The sequence below is a fragment of the Crinia signifera genome, chromosome 6, assembly GCF_055691185.1.
Source record: "Crinia signifera chromosome 6, ASM5569118v1, whole genome shotgun sequence".
NCBI lineage: Eukaryota > Metazoa > Chordata > Amphibia > Anura > Myobatrachidae > Crinia > Crinia signifera.
In genome coordinates this window covers 3,421,263-3,443,366 of record NC_139222.1, presented here as the reverse complement: position 1 = coordinate 3,443,366, position 22,104 = coordinate 3,421,263, and the positions used below count along the sequence as shown (strand labels likewise).

The window sequence follows — 22,104 nt, the reverse complement described above, 5'->3', positions numbered from 1 at the left end:
GTAACACACAGTGACATGATGTGAGGGGAGAGCAGGAGTATAATAGGGGCTGATGTATCCTGATGTATGAGATACACCAGAGTGTGGGGAGAAGACTGGTCAGATCTCTGGGCTGGTAACACACAGTGACATGATGTGAGGGGGAGAGCAGGAGTATAATAGGGGCTGATGGCTCCTGATGTATGAGATACACCAGAGAGTGCGGGGAGGAGACTGGTCAGATCTCTGGGCCGGTAACACACAGTGACATGATGTGAGGGGAGAGCAGGAGTATGATAGGGGCTGATGGCTCCTGATGTATGAGATACACCAGAGAGTGCGTGGAGGAGACTGGTCAGATCTCTGGGCTGGTAACACACAGTGACATGATGTGAGGGGGAGAGCAGGAGTATAATAGGGGCTGATGGCTCCTGATGTATGAGATACACCAGAGAGTGCGGGGAGGAGACTGGTCAGATCTCTGGTAACACACAGTGATATGATGTGAGGGGGAGAGCAGGAGTATAATAGGGGCTGATGGCTGCTGATGTATGAGATACACCAGAGAGTGCGGGGAGGAGACTGGTCAGATATCTGGGCTGTAACACACAGTGACATGATGTGAGGGGGAGAGCAGGAGTATAATAGGGGCTGATGGCTCCTGATGTATGAGATACACCAGAGAGTGCGGAGAGGAGACTGGTCAGATCTCTGGGCTGGTAACACACAGTGACATGATGTGAGGGGGAGAGCAGGAGTATAATAGGGGCTGATGGTTTCTGATGTATGAGATACACCAGAGAGTGCAGGGAGGAGACAGGTCAGATATCTGGGCTGGTAACACACAGTGACATGATGTGAGGGGGAGAGCAGGAGTATAATAGGGGCTGATGGCACCTGATATATGAGATACACCAGAGAGTGCGGGGAGGAGACTGGTCAGATCTCTGGGCTGGTAACACACAGTGACATGATGTGAGGGGGAGAGGAGGAGTATAATAGGGGCTGATGGCTCCTGATGTATGAGATACACCAGAGAGTGCGGGAGGAGACTGGTCAGATCTCTGGGCTGGTAACACACAGTGACATGATGTGAGGGGGAGTGCAGGAGTATAATAGGGGCTGATGGCTCCTGATGTAGGAGATACACCAGAGAGTGCTGGGAGGAGACTGGTCAGATCTCTGGGCTGGTAACACAGTGACATGATGTGAGGGGGAGAGCAGGAGTATAATAGGGGCTGATGGTTCCTGATGTATGAGATACACCAGAGAGTGCTTGGAGGAGACTGGTCAGATCTCTGGGCTGGTAACACACAGTGACATGATGTGAGGGGGAGAGCAGGAGTATAATAGGGGCTGATGGTTCCTGATGTATGAGATACACCAGAGAGTGCGGGGAGGAGACTGGTCAGATCTCTGGGCTGGTAACACACAGTGACATGATGTGAGGGGGAGAGCAGGAGTATAATAGGGGCTGATGGTTCCTGATGTATGAGATACACCAGAGAGTGCGGGGAGGAGACTGGTCAGATCTCTGGGCTGGTAACACACAGTGACATGATGTGAGGGGGAGAGCAGGAGTATAATAGGGGCTGATGGCTCCTGATGTATGAGATACACCAGAGAGTGCGGGGAGGAGACTGGTCAGATCTCTGGGCTGGTAACACACAGTGACATGATGTGAGGGGGAGAGCAGGAGTATAATAGGGGCTGATGGCTCCTGATGTAGGAGATACACCAGAGAGTGCGGGGAGGAGACTGGTCAGATCTCTGGGCTGGTAACACACAGTGATATGATGTGAGGGGGAGAGCAGGAGTATAATAGGGGCTGATGGCTCCTGATGTAGGAGATACACCAGAGAGTGCGGGGAGGAGACGGGTCAGATCTCTGGGCTGGTAACACACAGTGACATGATGTGAGGGGGAGAGCAGGAGTATAATAGGGGCTGATGGCACCTGATGTATGAGATACACCAGAGAGTGCGGGGAGGAGACTGGTCAGATCTCTGGGCTGGTAACACACAGTGACATGATGTGAGGGGGAGAGCAGGAGTATAATAGGGGCTGATGGCTCCTGATGTATGAGATACACCAGAGAGTGCAGGGAGGAGACTGGTCAGATCTCTGGGCTGGTAACACACAGTGACATGATGTGAGGGGGAGAGCAGGAGTATAATAGGGGCTGATGGTTCCTGATGTATGAGATACACCAGAGAGTGCGGGGAGGAGACTGGTCAGATCTCTGGGCTGGTAACACACAGTGACATGATGTGAGGGGGAGAGCAGGAGTATAATAGGGGCTGATGGCTCCTGATGTATGAGATACACCAGGGAGTGCGGGGAGGAGACTGGTCAGATCTCTGGGCTGGTAACACACAGTGACATGATGTGAGGGGGAGAGGAGGAGTATAATAGGGGCTGATGGCTCCTGATGTATGAGATACACCAGAGAGTGCGGGGAGGAGACTGGTCAGATCTCTGGGCTGGTAACACACAGTGACATGATGTGAGGGGGAGAGCAGGAGTATAATAGGGGCTGATGGCTCCTGATGTAGGAGATACACCAGAGAGTGCTGGGAGGAGACTGGTCAGATCTCTGGGCTGGTAACACAGTGACATGATGTGAGGGGGAGAGCAGGAGTATAATAGGGGCTGATGGTTCCTGATGTATGAGATACACCAGAGAGTGCGGGGAGGAGACTGGTCAGATCTCTGGGCTGGTAACACACAGTGACATGATGTGAGGGGGAGAGCAGGAGTATAATAGGGGCTGATGGTTCCTGATGTATGAGATACACCAGAGAGTGCGGGGAGGAGACTGGTCAGATCTCTGGGCTGGTAACACACAGTGACATGATGTGAGGGGGAGAGCAGGAGTATAATAGGGGCTGATGGCTCCTGATGTATGAGATACACCAGAGAGTGCGGGGAGGAGACTGGTCAGATCTCTGGGCTGGTAACACACAGTGACATGATGTGAGGGGGAGAGCAGGAGTATAATAGGGGCTGATGGCACCTGATGTAGGAGATACACCAGAGAGTGCGGGGAGGAGACTGGTCAGATCTCTGGGCTGGTAACACACAGTGATATGATGTGAGGGGGAGAGCAGGAGTATAATAGGGGCTGATGGCTCCTGATGTATGAGATACACCAGAGAGTGCGGGGAGGAGACGGGTCAGATCTCTGGGCTGGTAACACACAGTGACATGATGTGAGGGGGAGAGCAGGAGTATAATAGGGGCTGATGGCACCTGATGTATGAGATACACCAGAGAGTGCGGGGAGGAGACTGGTCAGATCTCTGGGCTGGTAACACACAGTGACATGATGTGAGGGGGAGAGCAGGAGTATAATAGGGGCTGATGGCTCCTGATGTATGAGATACACCAGAGAGTGCAGGGAGGAGACTGGTCAGATCTCTGGGCTGGTAACACACAGTGACATGATGTGAGGGGGAGAGCAGGAGTATAATAGGGGCTGATGGTTCCTGATGTATGAGATACACCAGAGAGTGCGGGGAGGAGACTGGTCAGATCTCTGGGCTGGTAACACACAGTGACATGATGTGAGGGGGAGAGCAGGAGTATAATAGGGGCTGATGGCACCTGATGTATGAGATACACCAGAGAGTGCAGGGAGGGGACTGGTCAGATCTCTGGGCTGGTAACACACAGTGACATGATGTGAGGGGGAGAGCAGGAGTATAATAGGGGCTGATGGCACCTGATGTATGAGATACACCAGAGAGTGCAGGGAGGGGACTGGTCAGATCTCTGGGCTGGTAACACACAGTGACATGATGTGAGGGGGAGAGCAGGAGTATAATAGGGGATGATGGCTCCTGATGTATGAGATACACCAGAGAGTGCGGGGAGGAGACTGGTCAGATCTCTGGGCTGGTAACACACAGTGACATGATGTGAGGGGGAGAGCAGGAGTATAATAGTGGCAGATGGCTTCTGACTCCCACACTGGGCAGATTCATTCTCCTCATTGGTCTATACTGACAGTGGAGGGTGTAGGATAAGAGATTTTTGTAGTAACAGAACAAGGATAATAGTGTTCATTCTAGCACCCGCCATCTTTGAAAACCCATGCAGTTCCTGTTCCCTGCCTGGGGTGTCGCTGTCTGCTCTGGTGTTTCTAGCACAGGTCTCGTTTGCATATCAGTGCTGATATTCCGACCACACTGTGCTAGAAGCACTACAGCAGACAGCGACACCACAGGCAGGAAGGATGAATTACATGGGTTTTCAAAGTTGGCGGGTGCTAGAATGAACACTAGATAATATAGGATTTAATGTTTGTCTTATTACTCACCTGAGCTGTTATCTGTATCTTCCTCCTTAAATTGCTGATCACCCATCACATACGTATCTTCATCTCCATCTATAACTTCTATCTTAATATCAGTCAAATCACCCTAATCAAACCATACGACAATGAAATAACACTTATGGATGATTCCTGCAGTGCTCTCAGATATTGGTAGAAAGGACTCATCCCACCACTATATTAAGGGATAAAGTCCCACGATGCAACGATGGAGGTGCTACCCACTACTTAATAATAGACTTAAACCCCAACACAAGAACAAGTAAGTACGGATTGTGTAAGTGCTGGTCTGCAGCGTGGTCCTTGGATACATTTGTAGTAGAAAGGGTTTTGTTTGGGGAAACTGCACTATGTAATCAGGAAGTGTTTTGCTAAATGATTATATATATTTTGGGGACGTAACGGACTATTCTAATTTATTTACAATAATTCTGTCTTAACATCACAACCCAGCATTGACCCCTTGGGTCTTGTGCTGTTTGTGCGATGGTCAGTGGTGCACCCCCGAGTTATAAAGTGTCAGTTAAAAAAAGGAAAAAAGAGAAAAGAAACTCGGGTGGGGTGCACTCTGAATCCCCATTTTTTTTAAAGTTATTCTGTTAACATTTTGTTAACAGTCATTTTTAACAGTCAATATGTTATTGTCATTTTTTATTTTTGAAATTATTAACTGTGAGGCTTATAATTTATTATAATTAAATTTCAATGCCTAAAGCCCTAGGCTATATATTATATTGATAATATTCTTGATGAGGGACTAGTATAAATGGTGTTAATTGTTTGTTTGTATTTTTAATCAATTACCAAATTGACCATCATATATCCCCACCATCAATACACCATTGATGTTCTGGGTGTTTTACTCAATTTACACAGTTTGATATAAGGATTTAATCATTGGTCAAACAAAAATTACTCGGAAAAAAACAAACAAAGTGTATACAATAACACCATATATACATATTTACAATTATGCCACTTGTCCTTTCAAGTATTGTGCCTTATTTTACCTTAATTATAGAGCAGGGTTACCGCAGTGTGGTTCCCCCTGTATGGGTATGCTTTACCCAATTGTGACGTTCTGTGAAATCATCAATGGCCATATAGTACAATTGTATCCAAATTAACTATACTTGCATATGCGTCAATCTTCCAAGATCATTTTAAACACATGCACACATTTGTATTGAATTCAGCGGTCACAGTTTTTTTATGCAAACATAAGACACAATAGTGACCAATGTCAGTCACCTCAGCGCTACACAATGAACCCACACACTGATTATCTCAATTGAGCAGCCAGTACGCACACTATTGAGCAGAGTTTGATTTTAAACAACATGCGGGTCTAAACATTTAAGGCGAAAACCTTACAAGGTAGAAACTTTTTAAGGCAAGGACAACCGTGGCAGTAAATAGAAATAGTGAAAGATAAAAGATGAGGACCATTCCCCAGACACAAGCGCGGCACTGTTGAATAGTTTGCCGCAAATGTCGGGAGAAGGTCCAGTTACAAGTCCTGACGCTAGATGCACGCGTCCCCACTTGCTGCTTGGGAAATCCCTGGCAGGACGGAGACCGAAAGCCGTTCACATGAGCGCTGACGTGATCGGTACTTCTATTCTGTGACGTACGTTTCGCCCGGGCTTGCTCACACGGCAGCGTACACCAGCTGCCCTGCTAAGGCTATATATATATACATGAGCAATGACGTGATCGGTACTTCTATTCTGTGACGTACGTTTCGCCCGGGCTTGCTCACACGGCAGCGTACACCAGCTGCCTGCTAAGGCTATGTATATACATGAGCAATGACGTGATCGGTACTTCTATTCTGTGACGTACGTTTCGCCCGGGCTTGCTCACACGGCAGCATTTGTAGTAGCAAACACCGCCCAATTGGAGATAATAACTTCATACACTCTGATGAAACATTACTGAGACTATGTCACTATTGGGGTTATTCTGATTCAGTCACTCTCTAATGGACAGAACCATGTGCACTGCAGGTGGGGCAGATGTAACATGTGCAGAGAGAATTAGATTTGGGTGGGTTTGTACTTCAAACTGATATCTATATTGCAGTGTTAAAATAAAGCAGCCAGTATTTACCCTGCACAGAAACAATGAAACACCCAAATCTAATTCTCTCTGCACATGTTATAGTGTTCATTCTAGCACCCGCTATCTTTGAAAACCCATGTAGTTCCTCTTCCCTGCCTGGGGTGTCGCCGTCTGCTGTAATGCGTCCAGCAGAGTGTGGTCTGTATATCAGCAATGATATGCAAACCAGACATGTGCTAGAAACACCACAGCAGACAGCAACACCCCAGGCAGGGAAGAGGAACTGCATGGATTTTCAAATATAGCGGGTGCTAGAATGAACACTATGTTACATCAGCCCCACCTTCAGTGCAGCATGGTTTTGTCCATTAGAGAGTGATTGTGCCTTTCCGAGTGAACCAGAATAACCCCCTATATGTTTGATACTCAGTAAAAACGTATAGGCCCGTACCCAATTCGGCCGGCAAGGATCGCAGAAGACCAGCTACCCTCGCTGTTGAACCCCCTCACTGGACACCCACCCTATTGTATGTTCACACTTTATATTCTCAACTTCTCTTGTGTTGGGGTTTAACACTTTAAAAATATCTCGTTTGAGATTAAACAGTAGAATATTAGAGTATAAAACAGGCACCTCTCCTGTACAGAAACTATATAGTCACTCACTCCGGTATACCTATATATATATATATATATATATATTTATATTAAGGTATTTACCTTGTACTCCTGTAAAATCCTGTAATTATCCTCTGTACAATCCTGGGAATACAGAGGACGGGGACATCTCTCTGGGGTATTCCTGTTACTGGGCCCATCTGTAGGAGACACACAGTGACTGAGGACATGGTATATATGTGATTATCCTGGGAATACAGAGGACGGGGACATCTCTCTGGGGTATTCCTGTTACTGGGCCCATCTGTAGGAGACACACAGTGACTGAGGACATGGTATATATGTGATTATCCTGGGAATACAGAGGAAGGGGACATCTCTCTGGGGTATCTCTGTTACTGGGCCCATCTGTAGGAGACACGCAGTGACTGAGGACATTGTATATATGTGATTATCCTGGGAATACAGAGGACGGGGACATCTCTCTGGGGTATTCCTGTTACTGGCCCCATCTGTAGGAGACACAGTGACTGAGGACATAGTATATATGTGATTATCCTGGGAATACAGAGGACGGGGACATCTCTCTAGGGTATTCCTGTTACTGGCCCCATCTGTAGGAGACACAGTGACTGAGGACATGGTATATATGTGATTATCCTGGGAATACAGAGGACGGGGACATCTCTCTGGGGTATTCCTGTTACTGGGCCCATCTGTAGGAGACACACAGTGACTGGGGACATGGTATATATGTGATTATCCTGGGAATACAGAGGACGGGGACATCTCTCTGGGGTATTCCTGTTACTGGGCCCATCTGTAGGAGACACACAGTGACTGATGACATGGTATATATGTGATTATCCTGGGAATACAGAGGACGGGGACATCTCTCTGGGGTATTCCTGTTACTGGCCCCATCTGTAGGAGACACGCAGTGACTGAGGACATGGTATATATGTGATTATCCTGGGAATACAGAGGACGGGGACATCTCTCTGGGGAATTCCTGTTACTGGGCCCATCTGTAGGAGACACGCAGTGACTGAGGACATGGTATATATGTGATTATCCTGGGAATACAGAGGACGGGGACATCTCTCTGGGGTATTCCTGTTACTGGGCCCATCTGTAGGAGACACACAGTGACTGAGTACATGGTATATATGTGATTATCCTGGGAATACAGAGGACGGGGACATCTCTCTGGGGTATTCCTGTTACTGGGCCCATCTGTAGGAGACACACAGTGATGGAGTACATTGTATCTATGTGATTATCCTGGGAATACAGAGGACGGGGACATCTCTCTGGGGTATTCCTGTTACTGGCCCATCTGTAGGAGACACGCAGTGACTGAGGACATGGTATATATGTGATTATCCTGGGAATACAGAGGACGGGGACATCTCTCTGGGGTATCTCTGTTACTGGGCCCATCTGTAGGAGACACGCAGTGACTGAGGACATTGTATATATGTGATTATCCTGGGAATACAGAGGACGGGGACATCTCTCTGGGGTATTCCTGTTACTGGGCCCATCTGTAGGAGACACACAGTGACTGAGTACATTGTATATATGTGATTATCCTGGGAATACAGAGGACGGGGACATCTCTCTGGGGTATTCCTGTTACTGGGCCCATCTGTAGGAGACACACAGTGACTGAGGACATGGTATATATGTGATTATCCTGGGAATACAGAGGACGGGGACATCTCTCTGGGGTATCTATGTTACTGGGCCCATCTGTAGGAGACACGCAGTGACTGAGGACATTGTATATATGTGATTATCCTGGGAATACAGAGGACGGGGACATCTCTCTGGGGTATTCCTGTTACTGGGCCCATCTGTAGTAGACACGCAGTGACTGAGGACATTGTATATATGTGATTATCCTGGGAATACAGAGGACGGGGACATCAATCTGGGGTATTCCTGTTACTGGGCCCATCTGTAGGAGACACGCAGTGACTGAGTACATGGTATATATGTGATTATCCTGGGAATACAGAGGACGGGGACATCTCTCTGGGGTATCTCTGTTACTGGCCCATCTGTAGGAGACACGCAGTGACTGAGGACATTGTATATATGAGATTTTCCTGGGAATACAGAGGACGGGGACATCTCTCTGGGGTATTCCTGTTACTTGGCCCATCTGTAGGAGACACACAGTGACTGAGGACATTGTATATATGTGATTATCCTGGGAATACAGAGGACGGGGACATCTCTCTGGGGTATTCCTGTTACTGGGCCCATCTGTAGGAGACACGCAGTGACTGAGGACATTGTATATATGTGATTATCCTGGGAATACAGAGGACGGGGACATCTCTCTGGGGTATTCCTGTTACTGGGCCCATCTGTAGGAGACACGCAGTGACTGAGGACATGGTATATATGTGATTATCCTGGGAATACAGAGGACGGGGACATCTCTCTGGGGTATTCCTGTTACTGGGCCCATCTGTAGGAGACACACAGTGACTGAGGACATTGTATATATGTGATTATCCTGGGAATACAGAGGACGTGGACATCTCTCTGGGGTATTCCTGTTACTGGGCCCATCTGTAGGAGACACACAGTGACTGAGGACATTGTATATATGTGATTATCCTGGGAATACAGAGGACGGGGACATCTCTCTGGGGTATTCCTGTTACTGGCCCATCTGTAGGAGACTCACAGTGACTGAGGACATGGTATATATGTGATTATCCTGGGAATACAGAGGACGGGGACATCTCTCTGGGGTATCTCTGTTACTGGGCCCATCTGTAGGAGACACACAGTGACTGAGTACATTGTATATATGTGATTATCCTGGGAATACAGAGGACGGGGACATCTCTCTGGGGTATTCCTGTTACTGGGCCCATCTGTAGGAGACACACAGTGACTGAGGACATGGTATATATGTGATTATCCTGGGAATACAGAGGACGGGGACATCTCTCTGGGGTATCTATGTTACTGGGCCCATCTGTAGGAGACACACAGTGACTGAGGACATGGTATATATGTGATTATCCTGGGAATACAGAGGACGCGGACATCTCTCTGGGGTATCTCTGTTACTGGGCCCATCTGTAGGACACACGCAGTGACTGAGGACATTGTATATATGTGATTATCCTGGGAATACAGAGGACGGGGACATCTCTCTGGGGTATTCCTGTTACTGGGCCCATCTGTAGTAGACACACAGTGACTGAGGACATTGTATATATGTGATTATCCTGGGAATACAGAGGACGGGGACATCAATCTGGAGTATTCCTGTTACTGGGCCCATCTGTAGGAGACACGCAGTGACTGAGTACATGGTATATATGTGATTATCCTGGGAATACAGAGGACGGGGAAATCTCTGGGGTATTCCTGTTACTGGGCCCATCTGTAGGAGACACACAGTGACTGAGGACATTGTATATATGTGGTTATCCTGGGAATACAGAGGACGGGGACATCTCTCTGGGGTATCTCTGTTACTGGGCCCATCTGTAGGAGACACGCAGTGACTGAGGACATTGTATATATGTGATTATCCTGGGAATACAGAGGACGGGGACATCTCTCTGGGGTATTCCTGTTACTGGCCCATCTGTAGGAGACACGCAGTGACTGAGGACATGGTATATATGTGATTATCCTGGGAATACAGAGGACGGGGACATCTCTCTGGGGTATTCCTGTTACTGGCCCATCTGTAGGAGATACACAGTGACTGAGGACATTGTATATATGTGATTATCCTGGGAATACAGAGGACGGGGACATCTCTCTGGGGTATTCCTGTTACTGGGCCCATCTGTAGGAGACACGCAGTGACTGAGGACATTGTATATATGTGATTATCCTGGGAATACAGAGGACGGGGACATCTCTCTGGGGTATTCCTGTTACTGGCCCATCTGTAGGAGACACGCAGTGACTGAGGACATTGTATATATGTGATTATCCTGGGAATACAGAGGACGGGGACATCTCTCTGGGGTATTCCTGTTACTGGGCCCATCTGTAGGAGACACGCAGTGACTGAGGACATTGTATATATGTGATTATCCTGGGAATACAGAGGACGGGGACATCTCTCTGGGGTATTCCTGTTACTGGGCCCATCTGTAGGAGACACACAGTGACTGAGGACATTGTATATATGTGATTATCCTGGGAATACAGAGGACGGGGACATCTCTCTGGGGTATTCCTGTTACTGGGCCCATCTGTAGGAGACACGCAGTGACTGAGGACATGGTATATATGTGATTATCCTGGGAATACAGAGGACGGGGACATCTCTCTGGGGTATTCCTGTTACTGGGTCCATCTGTAGGAGACACGCAGTGACTGAGCACATGGTATATATGTGATTATCCTGGGAATACAGAGGACAGGGACATCTCTCTGGGGTATTCCTGTTACTGGGCCCATCTGTAGGAGACACGCAGTGACTGAGGACAATGTATATATGTGATTATCCTGGGAATACAGAGGACAGGGACATCTCTCTGGGGTATTCCTGTTACTGGGCCCATCTGTAGGAGACACGCAGTGACTGAGGACATTGTATATATGTGATTATCCTGGGAATACAGAGGACGGGGACATCTCTCTGGGGTATTCCTGTTACTGGGCCCATCTGTAGGAGACACACAGTGACTGAGTACATTGTATATATGTGATTATCCTGGGAATACAGAGGACGGGGACATCTCTCTGGGGTATTCCTGTTACTGGGTCCATCTGTAGGAGACACACAGTGACTGAGTACATTGTATATATGTGATTATCCTGGGAATACAGAGGACGGGGACATCCCTCTGGGGTATTCCTGTTACTGGGCCCATCTGTAGGAGACACACAGTGACTGAGGACATGGTATATATGTGATTATCCTGGGAATACAGAGGACGGGGACATCTCTCTGGGGTATTCCTGTTACTGGGTCCATCTGTAGGAGACACACAGTGACTGAGGACATGGTATATATGTGATTATCCTGGGAATACAGAGGACGGGGACATCTCTCTGGGGTATTCCTGTTACTGGGCCCATCTGTAGGAGACACGCAGTGACTGAGGACATGGTATATATGTGATTATCCTGGGAATACAGAGGACGGGGACATCTCTCTGGGGTATTCCTGTTACTGGCCCCATCTGTAGGAGACACACAGTGACTGAGGACATGGTATATATGTGATTATCCTGGGAATACAGAGGACGGGGACATCTCTCTGGGGTATTCCTGTTACTGGCCCATCTGTAGGAGACACGCAGTGACTGAGTACATTGTATATATGTGATTATCCTGGGAATACAGAGGACGGGGACATCTCTCTGGGGTATTCCTCTTACTGGGCCCATCTGTAGGAGACACACAGTGACTGAGGACATGGTATATATGTGATTATCCTGGGAATACAGAGGACGGGGACATCTCTCTGGGGTATTCCTGTTACTGGGCCCATCTGTAGGAGACACGCAGTGACTGAGGACATGGTATATATGTGATTATCCTGGGAATACAGAGGACGGGGACATCTCTCTGGGGTATTCCTGTTACTGGCCCCATCTGTAGGAGACACGCAGTGACTGAGGACATGGTATATATGTGATTATCCTGGGAATACAGAGGACGGGGACATCTCTCTGGGGTATTCCTGTTACTGGGCCCATCTGTAGGAGACACACAGTGACTGAGGACATTGTATATATGTGATTATCAGATGCTGGGTGTATATAGGGGACCCCCATACCTGCTCTCCTATGTACAATAAATGTCTCCTCTTACCTAGTGATGTGAGGGGCCGGTGATTCTCCATCATCACGTCCTTGTACAGACCCCTGTGTTCCTCTATATACTCCCCGTCCTGCATGGAGAGATAGATAGTGACATCCTGACACCTTATAGGCACCTGACACACACAATGATACAGTCATCACCCAGACATATCCCCCGGTGTTACTGTATAACGTCCCATTCCCAGAAGTCACCTCTCCGGTCACATCCCCCGGTGTTACTGTATAACGTCCCTTTCCCAGCAGTCACCTCTCCGGTCACATCCCCCGGTGTTACTGTATAACGTCCCATTCCTAGCAGTCACCTCTCCGGTCACATCCCCCGGTGTTATTGTATAACGTCCCATTCGCAGCAATCACCTCTCCGGTCACATCCCCCCGGTGTTACTGTACAATGTCCCATTCCCAGCGGTCACCTCTCCGGTCACATCCCCCGGTGTTACTGTATAACATCCCATTCCCAGCAGTCACCTCTCCGGTGACATCCCCTGGTGTTACTGTATAACGCCCCATTCCCAGCAGTCACCTCTCCGGTCACATCCCCCGGTGTTACTCTATAACGTCCCATTCCCAGCAGTTACCTCTACGGTCACATCCCCCGGTGTTACTGTATAACGTCTCATTCCCAGCAGTCACCTCTCCGGTCACAACCCCCAGTGTTACTGTATAACGTCCCATTCCCAGCAGTCACCTCTCCGGTCACATCCCCCGGTGTTACTGTATAACGGTCACATTCCCAGCAGTCACCTCTCCGGTCACATCCCCCGGTGTTACTGTATAACGACCCATTCCCAGCAGTCACCTCTCCGGTCACATCCCCCGGTGTTATTGTATAACGTCCCGTTCCCAGCAGTCACCTCTCTGGTCACATCCCCCGGTGTTACTGTATAACGTCCCATTCCCAGCAGTCACCTCTCCGGTCACATCCCCCGATGTTACTGTATAATGTCCCATTCCCAGCAGTCACCTCTCCGGTCACATCCCCGGTGTTACTGTATAACGTCCCATTCCCAGCAGTCACCTTTCCGGTCACATCCCCCGGTGTTACTGTAGAACGTCCCATTCCCAGCAGTCATCTCTCCTGTCACATCCCCCGGTGTTACTGTATAACGTCCCATTCCCAGCAGTCACCTCTCCGGTCCCATTGCCCGGTGTTACTGTATAACATCCCATTCCCAGCAGTCACCTCTCCGGTCACATCCCCCGGTGTTACTGTATAACGTCCCATTCCCAGCAGTCACCTCTCCGGTCACATCCCCGGTGTTACTGTATAAGGTCCCATTCCCAGCAGTCACCTCTCCAATCACATCCCCCGGTGTTACTGTATAACGTCCCATTCCCAGCAGTTACCTCTACGGTCACATCCCCCGGTGTTACTGTATAACGTCTCATTCCCAGCAGTCACCTCTCCGGTCACATCCCCCAGTGTTACTGTATAACGTCCCATTCCCAGCAGTCACCTCTCCGGTCACATCCCCCGGTGTTACTGTATAACGACCCATTCCCAGCAGTCACCTCTCCGGTCACATCCCCGGTGTTATTGTATAACGTCCCGTTCCCAGCAGTCACCTTTCCGGTCACATCCCCCGGTGTTACTGTAGAACGTCCCATTCCCAGCAGTCACCTCTCCGGTCACATCTCCCGGTGTTACTGTATAACGTCCCATTCCCAGCAGTCACCTCTCCGGTCACATCCCCCGGTGTTAATGTATAATGTCCCATTCCCAGCAGTCACCTCTCCGGTCAAATCCCCCGGTGTTACTGTATAACGTCCCATTCCCAGCAGTCACCTCTCCGGTCACATCCCCCGGTGTTACTGCATAACGTCCCATTCCCAGCAACCACCTCTCCGGTCACATCCCCCGGTGTAACTGTATAACGTCCCATTCCCAGCAGTCACCTCTCCGGTCACATCCCCGGTGTTACTGTATAACGTCCCATTCCCAGCAGTCACCTCTCCAATCACATCCCCCGGTGTTACTGTATAACGTCCCATTCCCAGCAGTTACCTCTACGGTCACATCCCCCGGTGTTACTGTATAACGTCTCATTCCCAGCAGTCACCTCTCCGGTCACATCCCCCAGTGTTACTGTATAACGTCCCATTCCCAGCAGTCACCTCTCCGGTCACATCCCCCGGTGTTACTGTATAACGACCCATTCCCAGCAGTCACCTCTCCGGTCACATCCCCGGTGTTATTGTATAACGTCCCATTCCCAGCAGTCACCTTTCCGGTCACATCCCCCGGTGTTACTGTAGAACGTCCCATTCCCAGCAGTCACCTCTCCGGTCACATCTCCCGGTGTTACTGTATAACATCCCATTCCCAGCAGTCACCTCTCCGGTCACATCCCCCGGTGTTACTGTATAATGTCCCATTCCCAGCAGTCACCTCTCCGGTCACATCCCCCGGTGTTACTGTATAACGTCCCATTCCCAGCAGTCACCTCTCCGGTCACATCCCCCGGTGTTACTGCATAACGTCCCATTCCCAGCAGTCACCTCTCCGGTCACATCCCCCGGTGTTACTGTATAACGTCCCCTTCCCAGCAGTCACCTCTCCGGTCACATCCCCCGGTGTTACTGCATAACGTCCCATTCCCAGCAGTCACCTCTCCGGTCACATCCCCCGGTGTTACTGTATAACGTCCCATTCCCAGCAGTCACCTCTCCGGTCACATCTCCCGGTGTTACTGTATAACGTCCCATTCCCAGCAGTCACCTTTCCGGTCACATCCCCCGGTGTTACTGTAGAACGTCCCATTCCCAGCAGTCACCTCTCCGGTCACATCTCCCGGTGTTACTGTATAACGTCCCATTCCCAGCAGTCACCTCTCCGGTCACATCCCCCGGTGTTACTGTATAACGTCCCATTCCCAGCAGTCACCTCTCCGGTCACATCCCCCGGTGTTACTGTATAATGTCCCATTCCCAGCAGTCACCTCTCCGGTCACATCCCCCGGTGTTACTGTATAACGTCCCATTCCCAGCAGTCACCTCTCCGGTCACATCCCCCGGTGTTACTGCATAACGTCCCATTCCCAGCAGTCACCTCTCCGGTCACATCCCCCGGTGTTACTGTATAACGTCCCCTTCCCAGCAGTCACCTCTCCGGTCACATCCCCCGGTGTTACTGCATAACGTCCCATTCCCAGCAGTCACCTCTCCGGTCACATCCCCCGGTGTTACTGTATAACGTCCCCTTCCCAGCAGTCACCTCTCCGGTCACATCCCCGGTGTTACTGTATAACGTCCCATTTCCAGCAGTCACCTCTCCGGTCACATCCCCCGGTGTTACTGTATAACGTTCCATTCCCAGCAGTCACCTCTCCGGTCACATCCCCCGGTGTTACTGTATAACGTCCCATTCCCAGCAGTCATCTCTCCGGTTACATCCCCCGGTGTTACTGTATAACGTCCCATTCCCAGCAGTCACCTCTCCGGTCACATCCCCCGGTGTTACTGTATAACGTTCCATTCCCAGCAGTCACCTCTCCGGTCACATCCCCCGGTGTTACTGTATAACGTCCCATTCCCAGCAGTCATCTCTCCGGTTACATCCCCCGGTGTTACTGTATAACGTCCCATTCCCAGCAGTCACCTCTCCGGTCACATCCCCCGGTGTTACTGTATAACGTCCCATATATACATGTGATATTTTCACCTACTGATAGTAAACGAGTCTGAATCAGCGCACACTAAGACATTGTGACATCTGTTGCCAACCGCATTTGTGGTGGAAACATTTTTAATTAACATGAATTAAGTTAAATTTTATTTCTTTATATTATCATTTTAGAAAAGAGTGCTCCATATATATATTATCCAGCGGTCTGGCACTCCCAAAAACTCCTGTAACGATACAAGAGGCAACTTGTACACTTGAAAAAAATTCATAAGAACTGAAACGTTATGGGAAACCGCTGCTTCTTTATTAACCCCCTGAGTGCTGCATCGCCGCTGTTTTATATATATATATATATATATATATATATATATATATATATATATATATATATATATACTGCTGCGGGGAAGTGATGTTATAAGGTGGGTAACAGAGGCCGTAGGGGGATATTGAAAATATATGCGATGGGGATACAGGGGCTGTGAGGGCTCAGTGGGGTACAGAAGCTTTGAGGCTTTGCAAAGGATATCAGAGGCTGCAGTGCGGGTATGAGGACAGTGAACAGAGGCTGCAGAAGGGGCAGTGAGGGTATACGGGGGGTACAGAGTATAAGAGGGGGATACAGAGGCTGTGGAGGGGGGCAGTGGGGGAATAAGGGGGTGCAGAGGATATAAGGGGGATACAGGGGCTGTGGGGGGACAGTAAGGGAATAAGGGGGTGCAGAGGATATGAGGGGGATACTGGGGCTGTGGGGGGACAGTGAGGGAATAAGGGGGTGCAGAGGATATGAGGGGGATACAGGAGCTGTAGGGTGCTGTGGGGGATACAGAGGCTGTAGGGGGGGATGAGGGGGATACAGAGGCTTTAGGGGGGATGAAGGGGTATATAGAGGCTGTAGGGGGAGGGATGAGGGGGATACAGGGGCTGTAGGGGGGGGGTACCAGAGGCTGTAGGGGGGATGAGGGGGATATAGAGGCTTTAGGGGGGATGAAGGGGTATATAGAGGCTGTAGGGGGGGGATGAGGGGGATACAGGGGCTGTAGGGGGGGAGTGGGGTTATGAAGGGGGTACCAGAGGCTGTAGGGGGAGGGATGAGGGGGATACAGGGGCTGTAGGGGGGGGAGTGGGGTTATGAAGGGGGGTACCAGAGGCTGTAGGGGGAGGGATGAGGGGGATACAGAGGCTGTAGGGGGATGAGGGGGATACAGAGGATGAAGGGGGATGAGGGGGATACAGAGGCTGTAGGGGGATGAGGGGGGATATAGAGGCTGTAGGAGGGATGAGGGGGATACAGGGGCTGTAGGGGGGATACAGGGGTTGTAGGGGGGATGAGGGGGGTACCAGAGGCTGTAGGGGGAGGGATGAGGGGGATATAGAGGCTGTAGGAGGGATGAGGGGGATACAGGGGCTGTAGGGGGATGAGGGGGATATAGAGGCTGTAGGGGGATGAGGGGGGATATAGAGGCTGTAGGAGGGATGAGGGGGATACAGGGGCTGTAGGGGGGATACAGGGGTTGTAGGGGGGATGAGGGGGGTACCAGAGGCTGTAGGGGGAGGGATGAGGGGGATACAGAGGCTGTAGGGGGATATAGAGGCTGTAGGGGGGATGAGGGGGATACAGGGGCTGTAGGGGGGGATGAGGGGGGTACCAGAGGCTGTAGGGGGGGGGATGAGGGGGGTACCAGAGGCTGTAGGGGGAGGGATGAGGGGGATACAGAGGCTGTAGGGGGATATAGAGGCTGTAGGGGGGATGAGGGGGATACAGGGGCTGTAGGGGGGGATGAGGGGGGTACCAGAGGCTGTAGGGGGAGGGGTGAGGGGGATACAGAGGCTGTGTGGGCATTATACAACACTGGGGGAGGCAGGCAGGCACTGTGGTGGACACATGTAATTAGGGTATTATAGAAGGAATAATATACTGGGGGGATTACAGGGCCATGATGGGGAGGTCAGGTGACCATGGGGCTAGAACCCCGCCCGGAGGGAGAAATCAATGATACATCGTCCGCAATATATCGCATTATACCTCTATGTACTCACCGCACCGCCACTCGCTGCTAATCTCACCCGGGGGGATTACACACCCAACATCCGGCCTTTGCGTTCCACCAGACTTCCGGCCTTTGCGTTCCACCAGACTTCCGGCCTTTGCGTTTCACCAGACTTCCGGGATCTGCGTTCCACCGGACTCCAGTAGCCTAGCGGCGGCGGTATGTGTTGCACGCAGATGGTCCCAGTCCACCCCGGCCAGTAGGTGTCACCTGAGCCAGGGGCCCCGGGGTCACTGTATAACACACAGCGCTTTATTCTGCCCTGACATATGGGGCACTGAGAGACTCCGTCTGACACATACAAGTGATGACATCACACTACTGGGGGGCACTGAGAGACTGACCTCACACAGACAAGTGATGACATCACACTACTGGGGGGCACTGAGAGACTCTGACCTCACACAGACAAGTAGTGACATCACACACCACACCGCTACTGGGGGGCACTGAGAGACTGTGACGTCACACAGACAAGTGATGACATCACACACCACACCGCTACTGGGGGGCGCTGAGAGACTGTGACCTCACACAGACAAGTGGTGACATCACACACCACACCGCTACTGGGGGGCACTGAGAGACTGTGACGTCACACAGACAAGTGATGACATCACACACCACACCGCTACTGGGGGGCACTGAGAGACTGTGACCTCACACAGACAAGTGGTCACATCACACACCACACCGCTACTGGGGGGCGCTGAGAGACTGTGACCTCACACAGACACATGGTGACATCACACTACTGGGGGGCACTGAGAGACTGACCTCACACAGACAAGTGGTGACATCACACACCACTCCACTACTGGGGGGGGCACTGAGAGACTGTGACCTCACACAGACAAGTGGTGACATCACACATCACAACGCTACTGGGGGGCACTAAGTGACTGTGACGTCACACAGACAAGTGATGACATCACACACCACACCGCTACTGGGGGGCACTGAGAGACTGTGACCTCACACAGACAAGTGGTCACATCACACACCACACAGCTACTGGGGGGCGCTGAGAGACTGTGACCTCACACAGACAAGTGGTGACATCACACTACTGGGGGGCACTGAGAGACTGACCTCACACAGACAAGTGGTGACATCACACACCACACGCTACTGGGGGGGGCACTGAGAGACTGTGACCTCACACAGACAAGTGGTGACATCACACATCACAACGCTACTGGGGGGCACTGAGAGACTGTGACCTCACACAGACAAGTGGTGACATCACACACCACACCACTACTGGGGGGGCACTGAGAGACTGTGACCTCACACAGACAAGTGGTGACATCACACACCACGCCGCTACTGGGGGGCACTGAGAGACTGTGACCTCACATAGACAAGTGGTGACATCACACACCACATCGCTACTGGGGGGGCACTGAGAGACTGAGGTCACAGCTAGAGCCAGGTGATTGGAGAGCGGGTGTTTTAATATGTTTCTGCCCCACACATACACACCGGTGATAGTTTGTGCGTGCACCGTGCATAGTCCTGGTCCTATCTTTGAATATTCACATGGATACTCAGTCTTTAGGTGCCTTTCCTGGATATCCACATTGCCTGTCCTGCTTCCAGTAAGCTGGTCTACCATCTCAGTACCTGCACAGTGTACTCAGCATTTACCATTCTCTGCTTCAGCTAGGCAGAAGAACTGACCGGCAATCTCTCAGCATTTACACAGTGAACACTGTTTTTGCCAATCTCCTGCTAGCCTGAAGAGCTGACCTGCAATCTCTCAGCATCTACATGGTTTTTGCCAATCTCCTGCTTCTGCTAATCTAAAACTCTGGCCTGCAATCTCTCAGCATCTTCAGTTTTTGCCAATCTTCTGCTTCCGCTAGCCTGAAGAGCTGACCTGCAATCTCTCAGCATCTACACGATTTTTGCTGATCTCCTGCTTCTGCTAGCCTGAAGAGCTGACCTGCAATCTCACAGTATCTACACCGTTTTACCAATCTCCTGCTAGCCTGAGGATCTGACCTGCAATCTCTCAGCATCTACACCGTTTTTGCCGATCTCCTGCTTCTGCTAGTCTGAAGTGCTGCCCTGCATTCTCTCAGCACCTGCACCATTGTGATTGGTATAGGAATCCTATTCTGTTCACACCTGAAGGTATGAATATTATAGGATTCCTATCCCCGTCCCAATCACAAAGCCTGCAATCTTTCATCCGCTGTACTCCTGTATGTCCGTACTGCTCCTTCCCAGCTCACGCATCCACATTGCCTGGAGTTGTTCAGGCTCTGAGATTCCACGGGTCAGTCTTGTTTTCCGGATTACTACATTCCATATCCTGTGGTGCTTTGTACATTGCCTCTGTCAATAGCAGGTGACCAGAGTTTTAGTGGGGACGCCCATAAAACAATAGGTGTTCCCCTACTCCGGCCCGGAGTCCGCCGCCTTCCTGAGCTAATGGCCCCCAGTGGCATCACACATCTGCTGTAATGAGTCCGTGTCACTGCAGAAGGAAGAAGAGGAGCGTTGCCAGGGCTTAAGGTGGAGCTCATTTCACCTGCCACCGCCCCCACCCAATGGGAGGAACCAGGGCTACGGCTTTCAGCACCCCTTGCAAACTATAACACTTGTGCCCTACTTTCCGTACTCTATAAAGGGTCAGTGGCCTCACAATAGGACCCCAATTCACATTATGCCACACAGTAGCACAATCATATTCATATTACACCACATGTAGTGACCCTGATTCATATTACACCATAAAGTAGTGCCCCTTATTCACATTACACCACATGTAGTGACCCTGATTCATATTACACCACATGTAGTGACCCTGATTCATATTACACCATAAAGTAGTGAACCTTATTCATATTACACCACATGTAGTGACCCTGATTCATATTACACCACATGTAGTGACCCTGATTCATATTACACCATAAAGTAGTGCCCCTTATTCACATTACACCACATGTAGTGACCCTGATTCATATTACACCACGTGTAGTGACCCTGATTCATATTACACCACGTGTAGTGACCCTGATTCATATTACACCATAAAGTAGTGAACCTTATTCATATTACACCACATGTAGTGACCCTGATTCATATTACACCACATGTAGTGACCCTTATTCATATTACACCACATGTAGTGACCCTGATTCACATTACACCACAATTGGTGCCCCTTATTCATATTACACCACATGTAGTGACCCTGATTCATATTACACCATAAAGTAGTGCCCCTTATTCACATTACACCACATGTAGTGACCCTTATTCATATTACACCACATGTAGTGACCCTGATTCATATTACACCACATGTAGTGACCCTTATTCATATTACACCACATGTAGTGACCCTGATTCATATTACACCACATGTAGTGACCCTGATTCATATTACACCACATGTAGTGCCCCTGATTCATATTACACCACATGTAGTGACCCTGATTCATATTACACCACATGTAGTGACCCTAATTCACATTACACCACAATTGGTGCCCCTTATTCATATTACACCACATGTAGTGACCCTGATTCATATTACACCATAAAGTAGTGCCCCTTATTCACATTACACCACATGTAGTGACCCTTATT

At 49.9% G+C, this 22,104-nt stretch overlaps 1 protein-coding gene across 5 annotated transcripts in view; it reads right to left on the bottom strand.

Moving 5' to 3' along the window:
• Window positions 1-18,692, bottom strand: part of LOC146009810 (uncharacterized) — a 74,852-nt gene extending 56,160 nt beyond the window's left edge. For 2 of the 5 annotated variants that reach the window (XM_083150300.1, XM_083150301.1), the window contains exons 1-3: window positions 12,812-12,911; window positions 7,100-7,197; window positions 4,301-4,403 (exon numbers count right to left, since the gene is read on the bottom strand). In XM_083150300.1, the coding sequence (XP_083006426.1) occupies window positions 4,301-4,403; window positions 7,100-7,197; window positions 12,812-12,896 (286 nt within the window). In that variant the 5' untranslated portion in view covers window positions 12,897-12,911. Of the gene's footprint in view, window positions 1-4,300; window positions 4,404-7,099; window positions 7,199-12,811; window positions 12,912-18,487 lie in introns of those variants that run through there. The other 3 variants (XM_083150302.1, XM_083150303.1, XM_083150304.1) reach the window with 3 other exon arrangements.
• Window positions 18,693-22,104: the final 3,412 nt, after the last annotated feature.